This window comes from Equus quagga, chromosome 15, assembly GCF_021613505.1.
Source record: "Equus quagga isolate Etosha38 chromosome 15, UCLA_HA_Equagga_1.0, whole genome shotgun sequence".
Taxonomy (NCBI): domain Eukaryota; kingdom Metazoa; phylum Chordata; class Mammalia; order Perissodactyla; family Equidae; genus Equus; species Equus quagga.
This window is the reverse complement of record NC_060281.1, coordinates 30104317-30117422: the sequence shown is the minus strand read 5'-3', so window position 1 is coordinate 30117422 and position 13106 is coordinate 30104317. Positions and strand designations below refer to the sequence as shown.

At 61.3% G+C, this 13106-nt stretch overlaps 1 protein-coding gene across 4 annotated transcripts in view; it reads left to right on the top strand.

The window, feature by feature from the left end:
• ITPR3 (inositol 1,4,5-trisphosphate receptor type 3) overlaps positions 1–13106 on the top strand; it is a 66611-nt gene that overhangs the window by 52142 nt on the left and 1363 nt on the right. For all 4 annotated transcript variants that reach the window (XM_046640021.1, XM_046640020.1, XM_046640023.1 and 1 more), the window contains 22 exons: positions 533–681; positions 888–996; positions 1122–1212; positions 1329–1498; positions 2727–2901; positions 3106–3290; positions 3515–3715; positions 3866–3976; positions 4433–4528; positions 4655–4756; positions 4855–4941; positions 5590–5700; positions 5797–5989; positions 6201–6326; positions 6758–6930; positions 7604–7768; positions 8481–8673; positions 9126–9230; positions 9319–9446; positions 10342–10507; positions 11204–11364; positions 12581–12742. In XM_046640021.1, coding sequence (XP_046495977.1) covers positions 533–681; positions 888–996; positions 1122–1212; positions 1329–1498; positions 2727–2901; positions 3106–3290; positions 3515–3715; positions 3866–3976; positions 4433–4528; positions 4655–4756; positions 4855–4941; positions 5590–5700; positions 5797–5989; positions 6201–6326; positions 6758–6930; positions 7604–7768; positions 8481–8673; positions 9126–9230; positions 9319–9446; positions 10342–10507; positions 11204–11364; positions 12581–12742 — 3159 coding nt within the window. The remainder of the gene's footprint in view (positions 1–532; positions 682–887; positions 997–1121; positions 1213–1328; positions 1499–2726; positions 2902–3105; positions 3291–3514; positions 3716–3865; positions 3977–4432; positions 4529–4654; positions 4757–4854; positions 4942–5589; positions 5701–5796; positions 5990–6200; positions 6327–6757; positions 6931–7603; positions 7769–8480; positions 8674–9125; positions 9231–9318; positions 9447–10341; positions 10508–11203; positions 11365–12580; positions 12743–13106) is intronic.

The window sequence follows — 13106 nt, the reverse complement described above, 5'->3', positions numbered from 1 at the left end:
TGTGGGGCTGCCTGGTGTCCACCACGGCTTTGGGGGGGCATGTTCTCAGGCATGTCCCTTCCTGTGCTGCCCACATTCCCTGGGAAGGGGCTGGTCAGCTCGTCCGCCGCTTAGGGGCTGCTCAGGGAAGGTGCTGGGCAGGGAACTGAGGGGCATCATTCCAGGGTTGGCGCTCATGTAGGGAGTCAGGACACCCCTCACTCCTGACAGCAGCTTCCCGTTTATGCAACACACTTCTGTGCACTGTCTCATTGGCCTCTAGAGGCCCAGAGAGGGCAAGGGGTTTGCCCAAGGTCACACAGAGCTAGAGGAGGGTCTGGGAGAAAAGCCAGGGCTCGCGGCTCCCAGCCAGAGGCTCCGAGCAGACGGACGCCATGCTTTGTTCAGGGCCATTCTGCGGGCCCAGGCTGCAGGGCAATCCATGGGGCCGTTTGGTGTTGGGGTCAGAGGAATGGTAGTCAAGCCTTGGTCATCTCTTGAGCCTGGGTGGCCTGTATCTGGCCCGGAGGTGACCCTGCCCTGCCCACCCCAGGACATCATCACAGCCCTGGAGGAGCGGCTGAAGCCCCTGGTGCAGGCCGAGCTCTCCGTGCTGGTGGACGTCCTGCACTGGCCGGAGCTGCTCTTCCTGGAGGGCAGTGAGGCCTACCAGCGCTGCGAGAGCGGGGGCTTCCTGTCCAAGTGAGTGGGGTGCTTGGCCGGGGCAGAGGGGCTGCAGGGGCGCAGTGGCCTGGGACAGGGAAGGGACAGGGAAGGGCCCCCCAGGGATTAAATGGCCCACAGAGTCAGAGGGCCAGGGGCTGTTCCTGCCCGGGACAGCATGGGGGAAGTGGCTGGAGGGAGGCAGCGGGGGCTGCCTGAGCGTGTGCCTCCTGCCCGCCGGCCAGGCTGATCCAGCACACCAAGGACCTCATGGAGTCGGAGGAGAAGCTGTGCGTCAAGGTGCTGCGGACCCTGCAGCAAATGCTGCTCAAGAAGACCAAGTATGGGGACCGGGTGAGTGCTCAGTGGGCTGGACGCCAGGCGGGCCCGGCCAGGAGGTCTGGGGTCTGAGGACCAGGACTGTCGGACCTCTGGTTAAATGGTGACATGTGCCACTGTGGGCTCGCTCCCTCCCCCAGGGCAACCAGCTGCGCAAGATGCTGTTACAAAACTACCTCCAGAACCGCAAGTCCAGCTCGCGGGGGGACCTTCCGGACCCCATGGGCACCGGTCAGTGTCACTTCCCCACTGCTGTCCCTCTGGGTGGCCCCTTAGCCCAGGCCCGGGTCCTCCCTTCTGCTCCCCAGCCCTACCAGCTCCCCCTCAAACACGTTCTCCCACTCCAGGCCTGGACCAAGACTGGTCAGCAATCGCGGCGACCCAGTGCCGGCTGGACAAAGAGGGGGCCACCAAGCTGGTGTGCGACCTCATCACCAGCACCAAGAACGAGAAGATCTTCCAGGAGAGCATCGGCCTGGCCATCCGCCTGCTGGACGGCGGCAACACCGAGATCCAGGTGTGGAGTGGGTGGGGGTGCTGGGGGCTTACCTCCTTTGGGCGGTCCCTTCTACTCAGGAGGGGGGACAGTGTGACAAGTCACTGAGATCGAGGGGGCTATGCTGTAGGGGTGGGTGCTTGCGGCCAGGGTGAGTCTGGCTGCCCATGGGCGGCTCCATCTTCCTATCTGCTCCACGTCACGTGGCCCCTTCTCTATCCACGCACAGCCCCCTGCTCCACCCAGGCCTCAGCCTGTCTCCCCACCGTTCTGTCCGCCGTGTCATCCATCATTCTCGCCTCTTGGTCTCTGCTCAGGCCTCCTTCCTCCTATTTCACATCCCCCTCAACCTTTGGTCTACCTCTTCCAGAAAACCGCTTCTGATTGCTTTATCCCTGTTCATTCATACATTCATTCATAAGTGTGCATTGAGTGTCTTCTGTGTGCCTGGCAGTGTTCTAGGCACGAAGGATTCAGTGGTGACAAGAGACAAAATTGGTACTTAGGTTTCAGTGGGGACAACAGTCAGTAATGGTAATCCCCGTGTAATGTGGAGAGCATGCTGGACAGTGATCATTCAGGCGAGGGGCTTAGGGAGTGCTGGGGCCAGGCTCTGTGAGATGAGGTGATGGAGGAAGGTCCCTCGGAGGAACTTTGAACGCGGACCCAGCAGTGAGCATGTGGACAGGTAGGGCGGGCGCACGGGGAGAAGCAGGCAGCTGGGCAGAGGCCATGCAGGGGAAGTGGCTGATTGGCTGGAGGGGGTGGAGGAGGCGTGAGTGGCAGGACCTGGGGTCAGAGAGGTGATGGGCCATCATGTGGCCTCGTGGGCACTATGAGGCCCGGCTTTTCCTCTGGGCCACATGGGGCCACTGCAGGGCTTTGAGCAGAGGAGGGATGTGCCCTAGACTCCAAAGGGATGCCTGTGCCGCTGTGTGGGGAGCAGACGTGGGGCCACGGGCAGACGCAGGAGGCGGTCAGGACACTGGTGCAGGCCTCCAGCATCGCAGTCACAGGCCTGGCCCCTCCATTCTGACAGTCCTGACTGCCCCCACCCAGCCTAGCCACAGGGCACAGGGGTGTCTCTGTCTCCCCCAACCTCAGTCTGGTTTGGGCACGTCTGGTGGCCCATCTGGGCCCCACCCTTGTCCCTGCAGCACAGGACAGAGTTCTTCCAGGGCCTTACCAAGGGCTGCTTTGAGCCAGGCCCTGTGCTGAGGCTGTGCCCCCATCTCACTGTCCACCCCAGAAATCCTTTTACAACCTGATGACAAGTGACAAGAAGTCAGAGCGCTTCTTTAAGGTGCTACATGACCGCATGAAGCGGGCCCAGCAGGAGACCAAGTCCACAGTGGCTGTCAACATGAGCGACCTGGGCAGCCAGCCGCGGGAGGACCGGGAGCCAGCAGACCCCACCATCAAAGGTCAGGGGTGGGGCCGGGGGCCCAAGGGGCAGGATGGGGGTGCTGGGCAGGGTCAGAGGGTACAGGATGGGGGAGTCGGGCAGGGATAAGGGCTTGGGGTGCAGGGCACAACGTGCAGTCAGGGGGCTCATGTGGGAACATAGGGTGAGGGTGAGAGTCTGGCCGCTGCTAGCAGCCCCAGCCTCATGAGGCCTCCCCCCGCAGGCCGTGTGGCCTCCTTCTCGATGCCTGGCTCCCCATCCCGCTATTCGCTGGGCCCCAGCCTGCGCCGGGGGCACGAGGTGGGTGAGCGCGTGCAGAGCAACGAGATGGGCACGTCCGTGCTCATCATGCAGCCCATCCTGCGCTTTCTGCAGCTGCTGTGCGAGAACCACAACCGGGACCTGCAGGTGAGTCCACCCAGCATGCCTGCCCTTCCCCGGCTGTCCAGCTAGCATGGGGACCCCACCCCTGCCATCTGGCCACGCACCCCTGCTGTCTGCCTATCATCTGGCCTGGACACCACTGCCATGTTGCTGGCGACTCCCCAACCCCTGCACATGCAGGATCGTGGTCCCAGGCCGGCCTCTCCCCGCTGGAGGTGCGCCACGCCCACCCCTTCTGTGCTCTGCAGAACTTCCTGCGCTGTCAGAACAACAAGACCAACTACAACCTGGTGTGCGAGACGCTGCAGTTCCTGGACATCATGTGCGGCAGCACCACGGGCGGCCTGGGGCTGCTAGGGCTCTACATCAACGAGGACAACGTGGGGCTCGTCACCCAGACCCTGGAGACCCTCACCGAGTACTGCCAGGGCCCCTGCCACGAGAACCAGGTGAGCGTCGGGGTGGTGGAGCAGCCACTGAGGGGGCAGCGTGGATGTGTGGGTGGACGGGGCAGGCTGGGCTGGGGAGAGACTGAGGCCGCTGCGGCTGCCACGGTTCTGAGGGGCCTGGGCCCCGTGTCCCCTACTGCCTCCTGCCAGACCTGCATCGTGACGCACGAGTCCAACGGCATAGACATCATCACGGCGCTGATCCTCAACGACATCGGGCCCCTGTGCAAGTACCGTATGGACCTGGTGCTGCAACTCAAGGTGGGGCCATGGCCGCCCGCGTGAGCGTGCATGGGTGTGCCTGTGAGCGTGTCACATATGCATGCGACATGTTGAGTGTGCGTACTGGTGTGTGTGATGTGGGCACCACATGTGCAAGTATGTGGTGATGTGTGTGGGTTGCATGTGTGTAATATGTGCATCTTATAAGTACATGAGTGTACACATGAGTGAATGTGTGAGCAAACACACTCAGTCTGGAAGCACACGGGGTCTGGGTTTATCCAAGGGCCCCCGTGTACATGTCTGCTGTCTGGGAGTGGAGCGTGCTGCTGCAGGGTGGGGTGAAGGTGTCCTGTCGGGGGGGCTGGATATGCAGGAGTGGGGAAGGCCATGGACATCTTGTGGGCGGGGAGAGACTATTACAGAGTAGTCAGTGGCAGGGGTTGTGGCTGCGTGATGGGGGCCCTCAGACTGGCCTGTCTCCCACTCCCCCAGGACAATGCCTCCAAGCTGCTCCTGGCTCTGATGGAGAGCCGGCACGACAGTGAAAACGCTGAGCGCATCCTCATCAGCCTGCGGCCCCAGGAGCTGGTGAGGCGGCTGGGCTGGCGGGCGGGTGGGAGGGTGTGGCAGGGTGGGGTGTGTGGGGATGGGGGTTAGGATCCAGCCCGCCCCACGCCCCGGGAAGAGGCATTCGAGCAGGCACTGCCCCGCCAGGTGGACGTCATCAAGAAGGCCTACCTGCAGGAGGAGGAGCGGGAGAACTCGGAGGTGAGCCCACGCGAGGTGGGCCACAACATCTACATCCTGGCGCTGCAGGTACCAGCCCCACCCCACGGCCCCACCCCCGACGACCATGCCCCCCCCCACCCCGGCGACCACGCCCCGTGACCCTGCGCTGCCCTCTTCTCGCTCAGCTCTCCAGGCACAACAAACAGCTGCAGCACCTGCTGAAGCCCGTGAAGCGCATCCAAGAGGAGGAGGCTGAGGGCATCTCTTCTATGGTGGGGCCCTGGGACCAGGCTGGGAGTGGGGCGGGACTTAGACAGGGGCGTGGCTGGGCTGGAGATGGGATGGGCTAGTATCTGGGGGGCAGGCTGGGAATTGAGGGCGGGGCTATGGCCCGAGGGCGGGGATGAGGGCAGAGCTGAGGCCTGAGAGCTGCTTGGAATCCAGCATGAGGCAAGGGGCGGGGCCGGGGGCTCGGGGCGGAGCTTCGGCCCGAGGGCCCGCCTGAACCTGAGAGCTAGGATCGGAGAGCAGGGCTAGAATTGGGAGGCGGGGCTCGGGGCGGGGCTCAGGACTATCGGGCGGAGCCCGACTGGTGGCTAGGGGTGACACCAGGGCTTAGAAGGGGCAGCAAGGCTGGGGTGGGTCTGGAAGCCTGAAAGAGGACGTAGGGTGCATCTGAACAGGACTGCGGAGGGCGCTGACTGTCCTATAGGATTGTCCGGACATGGCTCTCCAGCTACCCCCCTCCCACTTTGGGGCTGGGTCCTGGCTGGGCTGGGCTGGGCAGGGTCTGGTCTGGTTGGGGAGTCACTGGCTGGGGCATAGTTCAGAGCTGGGCTCATGCCTGGCAGGTGGGGCTTGGGTGCAGGCCTAGCGGTGGGGGGCTGCTGGGCTGACCTCAGCGCCCTCCCCACCCCCAGCTCAGCCTCAACAACAAGCAGCTGTCGCAGATGCTCAAGTCCTCAGCGCCCGCACAGGAGGAGGAGGAGGACCCGCTAGCCTACTACGAGAACCACACGTCCCAGATTGAGGTGGGGCCTGAGGGTCAGAGGCCAGTGAACCAGGGCTGTGAGCTTGGCCCTTGGTGGCCACGGCCCAGGTGTGACCATGTGCCTGTGTGCCCCCAGATCGTGCGGCAGGACCGCAGCATGGAGCAGATCGTGTTCCCGGTGCCTGGCATCTGCCAGTTCCTGACAGAGGAGACCAAGCACCGGCTCTTCACCACCACCGAGCAGGACGAGCAGGGCAGCAAAGTGAGCGACTTCTTTGACCAGTCGTCCTTCCTGCACAACGAGATGGAGTGGCAGCGCAAGCTCCGCAGTGAGGACTGTGGGGCGGGAGGGTGGGCTGGGGCTTGGAGCTGCTCACAGCTGCCCCCTGATGCCTCCTCGCCTGCTGGTGGGTGCCCCACCCCCACCTCCGCCTCAAGTAGTTTTCCTCCTGAAGGGGGGCCTGGAGCTTGTGCGGGCGGGGGGGCAGAGGTGTTAATCGGGGGCTCCCTGACACTGGCCCCCACCACCCTCCCCCCTAGGCATGCCGCTGATCTACTGGTTCTCCCGCCGCATGACCCTGTGGGGCAGCATCTCCTTCAACCTGGCGGTTTTTATCAACATCATCATCGCCTTCTTCTACCCATACGTGGAGGGCGCGTCCACAGGTCAGGACACAGGGCTGGTGGGCAGGCGCCTTGGGGCCCCCCATGCCCCCTCCTCAGGCTTGGGCAGAGCCTTGGGGCCAGTCAGGCTCTCAGGGACCAGACAGATGCAGAGTGGGGAGAAGCATCCCTGTGCTGCCCTCTGGGCTCTGCACCCCATCATGGGGAGACAGGTGTGGTCCAGCGGGACAGACGGGGTCCTTGACCTCGGGAGACTGTGTGTGTGTGCACGAGCCAGAGGCTGGATATAATAGCAGCAACTGGATAGGGGCTCCTGCCACAGGCCTAGAGATGCAGGTGTGGTTGGGGGGCCCTAACACCAGGTGACCAGGAACTTAATAGGGAAGGCTTCCAGGAAGGGGTGGCTTCTTCGGGTCTGTTGGGGCTGTGGTGAGCTTGAGCAAGCCACACTCCTCCCTGCTCCCCTGCCCCAGGTGTGCTCGGCTCCCCGCTCATCTCGCTGCTGTTCTGGATCCTTATCTGCTTCTCCATCGCGGCCCTGTTCACCAAGCGCTACAGCATCCGCCCCCTCATCGTGGCGCTCATCCTGCGCTCCATCTATTACCTGGGCATTGGGCCCACGCTCAACATCCTGGGCGCCCTCAACGTGAGTGCCAGAGGGAGCCCCCACCCCAAACCACCCCCATGCTCATCACACAGTTGGACTTGAAGCTGGCCTGCTGCCTCCCAGCAGCCCCTGCTCTGCTCCATCCCCCTCAACCTGGGTTGGGATCCTCAGCTCATTCTAGACCTGCAGTTGGAACCACTCTGTGCCGCCTCCATCTCCCTGGACAACTGGGGTCAGCAGGCACTCAGAGCCAGCCAGCTAGCTGGGAGTCACCTTGGAGCACCAGCTTCAGGGCTGCTGTGCACACGGTGTAGTTGTGCACTGATCAAAGGCACTGTTCGCATTGTAGACATCAAAGATTTGTCTATTGTGATGATTTCCTGACAGATGGAAAAAGTGCCTTGAGCAAGGGGGCACCTTTTCATAAGTCACCCCATCCCCATAAAGGCCAAGGGCGCTCTTCTCTGACCATCCTCCTCTGTGTCTCACTGTCTTCCTGAAGCAGAGGGACCCATGGGGCTTCTCCTCTGTTCTAGGCCCGGGGGCCTGATGCAATTCTGGAAGCACTTTCATTAATGCTGTGCCTGCCGGGCTGACATTCCACTGAAGGCTGGGCCTCTGGGCTGGGCACTGGGTGGGCCTGGCGACAGGGAGTGGAGATTCATGGTGGGCGGTGGGTTACTGACCCCCGGGCTCTGTACTTTGCCCCCAGCTGACCAACAAGATAGTGTTTGTGGTGAGCTTCGTGGGCAACCGTGGCACCTTCATCCGGGGCTACAAGGCCATGGTCATGGACATGGAGTTCCTCTACCACGTGGGCTACATCCTGACCAGTGTCCTGGGCCTCTTTGTGCACGAGCTCTTCTACAGCATCCTGGTGAGGCCCGCTGTGGCTGGGGCAGGGCGGAGGTGCAGGGCAGCTGGGGCTTCCTGCGAGTTGCTAGCAGTTCCCTAGCACTGGTCTCTCTGTCCAGTCCTCTTGCTGCTGGGCCGGGAGGAGTGGATTTCCAGAGTTGTCCTCCGCCTGACCCCAGCCTGGCCTTCAAGTCCCTGATGGCCACTTCTGGCCCCTGTCTGACCCATCTCCCTCGTACAGTGGTGGTTCAAGCCTGGACTCTGGAGCCAGACCACCTGGGTTTGCATCCCAGTGTGGCCCCTATTAGCTGTGTAACTTTGGGCTTGTTTCTTAACTGTCCTGTGCCTCAGTTTCTCCACTGTAAAACGGAGATAATTAACAGCACTTACCTTCTAGAATAACTGTGAGGATGAAATGAGCTAATGCACAGACATCACATAGAGTGTGTCCTGGCATGAAGCAAGCGCACTGTAAGAGTTGGCCATCCTTCTCGCTCGTGTGTGGTGCTCGCCTGCCCATCCGACCCCTCACGCCATCCCCTAGGCCCCTCCCTTTCCTTGGCCTTAGAACCCAGGTTCCTCCGAGAAGCCGCCTCTCCTGACAGGCCTACCGGCCTGGTTACACCTGCCTAAGCACAGACCCTGCTGGAGGAGGCTGTGGGAAACCACTGGGACCACGGCCCTTTGGTCCAGCAGTGTCCCCAGCCCCTCAAGGCCCCGTCCCTGCCCTGCAGCTCTTCGACCTCATCTACCGTGAGGAGACTCTGTTCAACGTCATCAAGAGTGTGACCCGCAATGGCCGCTCCATCCTGCTGACTGCCCTGCTGGCCCTCATCCTGGTCTACCTCTTCTCCATCGTCGGCTTCCTCTTCCTCAAGGATGACTTCATCCTTGAGGTCGACCGGCTGCCCAGCAACCACTCCAGAGGTCCGGGCTCCTCTCCTGGCGGGTGTGGGGATGCGAGGGCCTGTGCACGTGACTGGCGTCAGGACCAGGACCTGGGAGTGCTTATCCCTGGCTCCCTGCCTCAGTTTCTCCTCTTGGGTTCTGGGGAGGTCTAGCTCACACCAGTCTGCCCCCTCCTTCCTGGGACAGACTGAGGGAGTGGGAGAGCCTTGGGTCTCTGGCTCCCTGAGGAGCCACTTGCTTGCAGACCCTGTCATTCGTGTTTAACTCAGTATTTGCGGGGGCTACCTGTGTGCTGGGGTTGAGGACGCAGACCCCCTTCCCTGCCCTAGGGCACAGCCCAGCGTTGGTAGGGGCGTGAAGACCCTTCCTTTGTAGCCAGAAGGAGTGAGGGGATGTTAGGAGACACAACCATGGGGATGATAAGGCCAGACATTTAGAGCTCCTGGTGACTTTGTCATTGTTGCCTCCAGCCAACCCCCTGGGGATGCCACATGGAGCTGCCACATTTGTGGGCACGTGCAGCGGGGACAAGATGGAATGCGCCTCGGGGGTCTCGGTGCCTGAGGTCCTGGAAGGTGAGGGCTATGTGTCTCGGGAGTCCAGGTGGGGTGGGGGCGGAGACAAGTGGCCTGGCCTGGGTATGAGCAAATGCTCTGCTTGCAGAGGACGAGGAGCTGGACAGCACGGAGCGGGCCTGTGACACTCTGCTGATGTGCATCGTCACTGTCATGAACCACGGGCTGCGCAATGGTGGTGGTGTGGGCGACATTCTCCGCAAGCCTTCCAAAGATGTGAGTACCCCCTGCCCCACCCCCAAATCTGCGTGGCCCAAGCCCTGGCCAGGTCAGCGACGGTGAGGGTCCTGTCCTCAGATCATGACCAGGCAGAGTCGCTTGGCCTCCCTCCATCTTCGGTGTTCCAACCCTGCCTCCCCACTTGTATCCCCCTTTTCCGGCTTTCCTACTGAGTCAGTGTGCAGTCACATTGTTGCTGAGCTGTCCCCAGCCCGGCTGTCCCCACCAGCTCACTGTAGATGCTCTAAGGAAAGACCCTGGCAACCAAGCTTTGCCCCGACTAGGGAAGGCATGAGTCAGACAGCAGGCCATCCCAGGGCCACACTGGCTTCATCTGTTCGGCAGAGCTCAGCCCACAGTGGGGGAGGGCAGAGTGGGGAAGCTGAGTTGGACTCATAAGGAGGCCTCAGGATTTGGCTCAGGCAGCCCAGCATTCCCAGAATGTTGGTCTGTCCCTAGTCCCATGGGGGTCAGTCGCCTCCCTGGCCAGACAGAGGGTTTCTAGAACATGTGAGGCCAGGCGTCCTGAGGGCGGGGCAGGGAAGTTCACAGCTGGCTCTTGCCCTAACCAAAAGCTAGGGGCGGGCACAGCCTAGACCCACGGCCTTAGCTCCCCACACGTCTCCTTCTACAAAGCTTCATCCCTGCTAGTCTCCTTTCTGAGTCCGCTCTTTGCTAATCCACATCCGGGGCTTGTGGTTGCAGTTCTCGCTGCATAGAGTGAGGTTGGGTCTGCCCTGCCATCCTCAGGGGCCTGAGAGCCAGAGGCCCTCGTTTCCTTCTGCTGGGGGCTGGGCCCCCTCCATCACAGTCCCAACGCCCCCTGCCCAAGTCCTCCCTGCTGGTGAACTAGGGGACTCCTGGGCCCAGCCTCCCTGTCCCACACCTGTAGGAGTCTCTCTTCCCGGCCCGTGTGGTCTACGACCTCCTGTTCTTCTTCATTGTCATCATCATCGTGCTGAACCTCATCTTTGGGGTGATCATCGACACCTTTGCCGACCTGCGTAGCGAGAAGCAGAAGAAGGAGGAGATTCTCAAGACCACGTGCTTTATCTGTGGTGAGGCCTGGTCCCTGTCCTGCGGAGGCTGCCGCAGGGCTGGGGCCGCCTGTGGACTGGGACATCGTCTGGGCTGTGGCAGCCTCAGTTTGGCCCTGCCCAGGTTCCTGTGGCCACTGGGGAACACTGCCCTGGGTTGGTTGATGGCTGTTTGCTCACCCAGAACTGGGAGAACAGGACCCTGCCTGAACCTGGAGTAGCAGGAGGGAGCGGGAAAGGCGTCAGAGCCCGTTCCTTTAAACCCTATCGGTTTACAGATGAGGACACTGAAGCCCAGTTGGTGGCTCAAGCCTCTAGTTCCAGCCCAGCGCTTTTCCCACCCCTGGTGTGAAGGGCTATCCTCTCTCCAGCCACTGCAGGCTAAGGAGCCGGTGTCACCTGGAGGGAGATCCCTTCTCCAGCTCTCCCTGCTCCCCCGGGTTCTGGGAATTCTGGCATTTGCTCCCGTGGCCCTTAGCGGCCATTGCGGCGGGCCGCAGTGTGACAGGGCGGCATCTCCACGGCTAAGTGGCTGGTGCTTTAAATAGAAGTGACCTAAATAGCTCAGAGTGGCTGTCACGCACGTTCATCAGACCTTTCAGCCTGAGAACAGATGACATGTCCCCGCTGCATCGAGAGGCGGTGTCTGCCCCCTTGGGGGACCCCACAGTGGCTCTTGGCTGCTGACGGCTTCCTCCTTGCCCTCTGCATCCTCAGGTCTGGAGAGGGATAAGTTTGATAACAAGACCGTGTCCTTCGAGGAGCACATCAAGTTCGAGCACAACATGTGGAACTACCTGTACTTCATCGTGCTGGTCCGCGTGAAGAACAAGACGGACTACACGGGGCCTGAGAGCTACGTGGCCCAGATGATCAAGGTGCGGCCCTGGGAGGAGCGGCCGCGTCGGCCTGCACTGGCCCGGGTGGACACTTGTTGACAGGCCAGCAGGGGAGTGGAGGAGCGCTGGAGCCAGCCCTCAGCTACGCCGGAGCCCTGCCAGCTGCCTGTGCCGCAGAGGGTACCCCACGCTCCACCCTCTTCTGCACAAGCTCTGTTGTCAAGAAAAAGCCTACGGCAAACCCATCGGCCCCAAAGGACATCCCTGGTGTCCCTGGGTCCGTGGGTACATGATGCCGAGGAGGCGTGGGAACAGGGCAGGCCCTGCCGGTGGCCGCTGCTCTGTGGACCATTCTGAGGGAGACTTTTCTGACCTGGGCACAGGAAGGGCAGCTTCCCGAAGCCTGGATGGTCCCAGGCTTGGAGGGAGCCCGGAAAAACTTTAAGCTCTCAGACTTACGAGGAATCAAATTTATTCTCTGTCCAATTTCTATAGTAATGAAGGGAGTGAAGGCAGTGATTAATAAAAAAGGGTCTTATAGCATTTGGGGGACAGGAAGCCCATCAGTTCCGTCAAATACAGCGCATCTTCACATTACTGCACAATGATAAATTGCAGGCTAAAAGGAAAGACTATCTAGTGAAAAAAAAAAGGGAGTTCTATTTGTTTTTTAAGTCTGTAATTTGAACTGATCTTTGAGTACAGATTTATCTGTTGGTCTGAGAATTCAAAGCTTGTGACAAGGAAACAGAAAACTGCTTGGTGGCCCCCTCCCCACTCCTCTGTCCCAGGAAACATGGCTTTGCCTCTCAGATGTGTCAGACGCCAGCGTACTCAGCAGAGCCTCCGGCTCCCTCAGTGTGCCATCTGTCTGACTCGAATCTTCCTGGGGCATGGGGCGTGCATGGCAGGGCGGGGAGGAAGGAAGGAAGGAGATTCAGGGTCTGGGCGCAGAGGCCTCCCCTCCACCCCTTGCAGGGTGTTATGAGAGTAAACAGATGGTGCCGATACCAGTGAGGCCGCCTAACGGAAGTCAGCCTGTCACAGTGCTGTGGCCTTAACGCCCACAGAGGGTTCACTGCCAGCTCGCTCTGGCCCGGCGAGGACCCCAGTCAATTCAGATTTTCCCATGACGCATCCCGGGGGAGTAATTCTGTCAAGGGTGTGGCAGGAGGCTCCCCCCACATTACTGCTTTTCCAAACGGGGCCTTCCGAGGCTGGGCCCAAGCTTGCTCATCCTGCTGATCTTTTTCAGAACAAGAACCTGGACTGGTTCCCCCGGATGAGGGCCATGTCCCTAGTGAGCAACGAGGGGGAGGGGGAACAGAACGAGATCCGGATTCTTCAGGACAAGCTCAACTCCACCATGAAGCTGGTGTCCCACCTCACCACCCAGCTTAACGAGCTCAAGGAGCAGGTGTGCACCCTAGCCCTGTCCTGGCCCTGCCCTTAGGGTCCCACACTGGGCACCCTCAGTCACGGGGGTGGAGGGAGAGGATACTGGGGCCTTCATGCCCCGCCCCCCCCCCCCTTCCTGCTGGCCCTCCTTCTTGGGTCTGGGGTGGAAGACACGTTCCAAACACACTTTCCTCTCCGCGGAAAGCTACACCAGGGTTGGCAGCCCCTATCCCTGCGCCCCTGAGACACACGGCCCAGGGGGACCTTGGTTTAGGTGTGTGGGGCCCTCCCCTTACTCTGGCAGCTGCTAGGAGTCCCTCGGAGGGGTTCACTGGCGACAGGGCAGGTCAGGCATCCTCCCGCTTCTCAAGATCCCCTCTTGC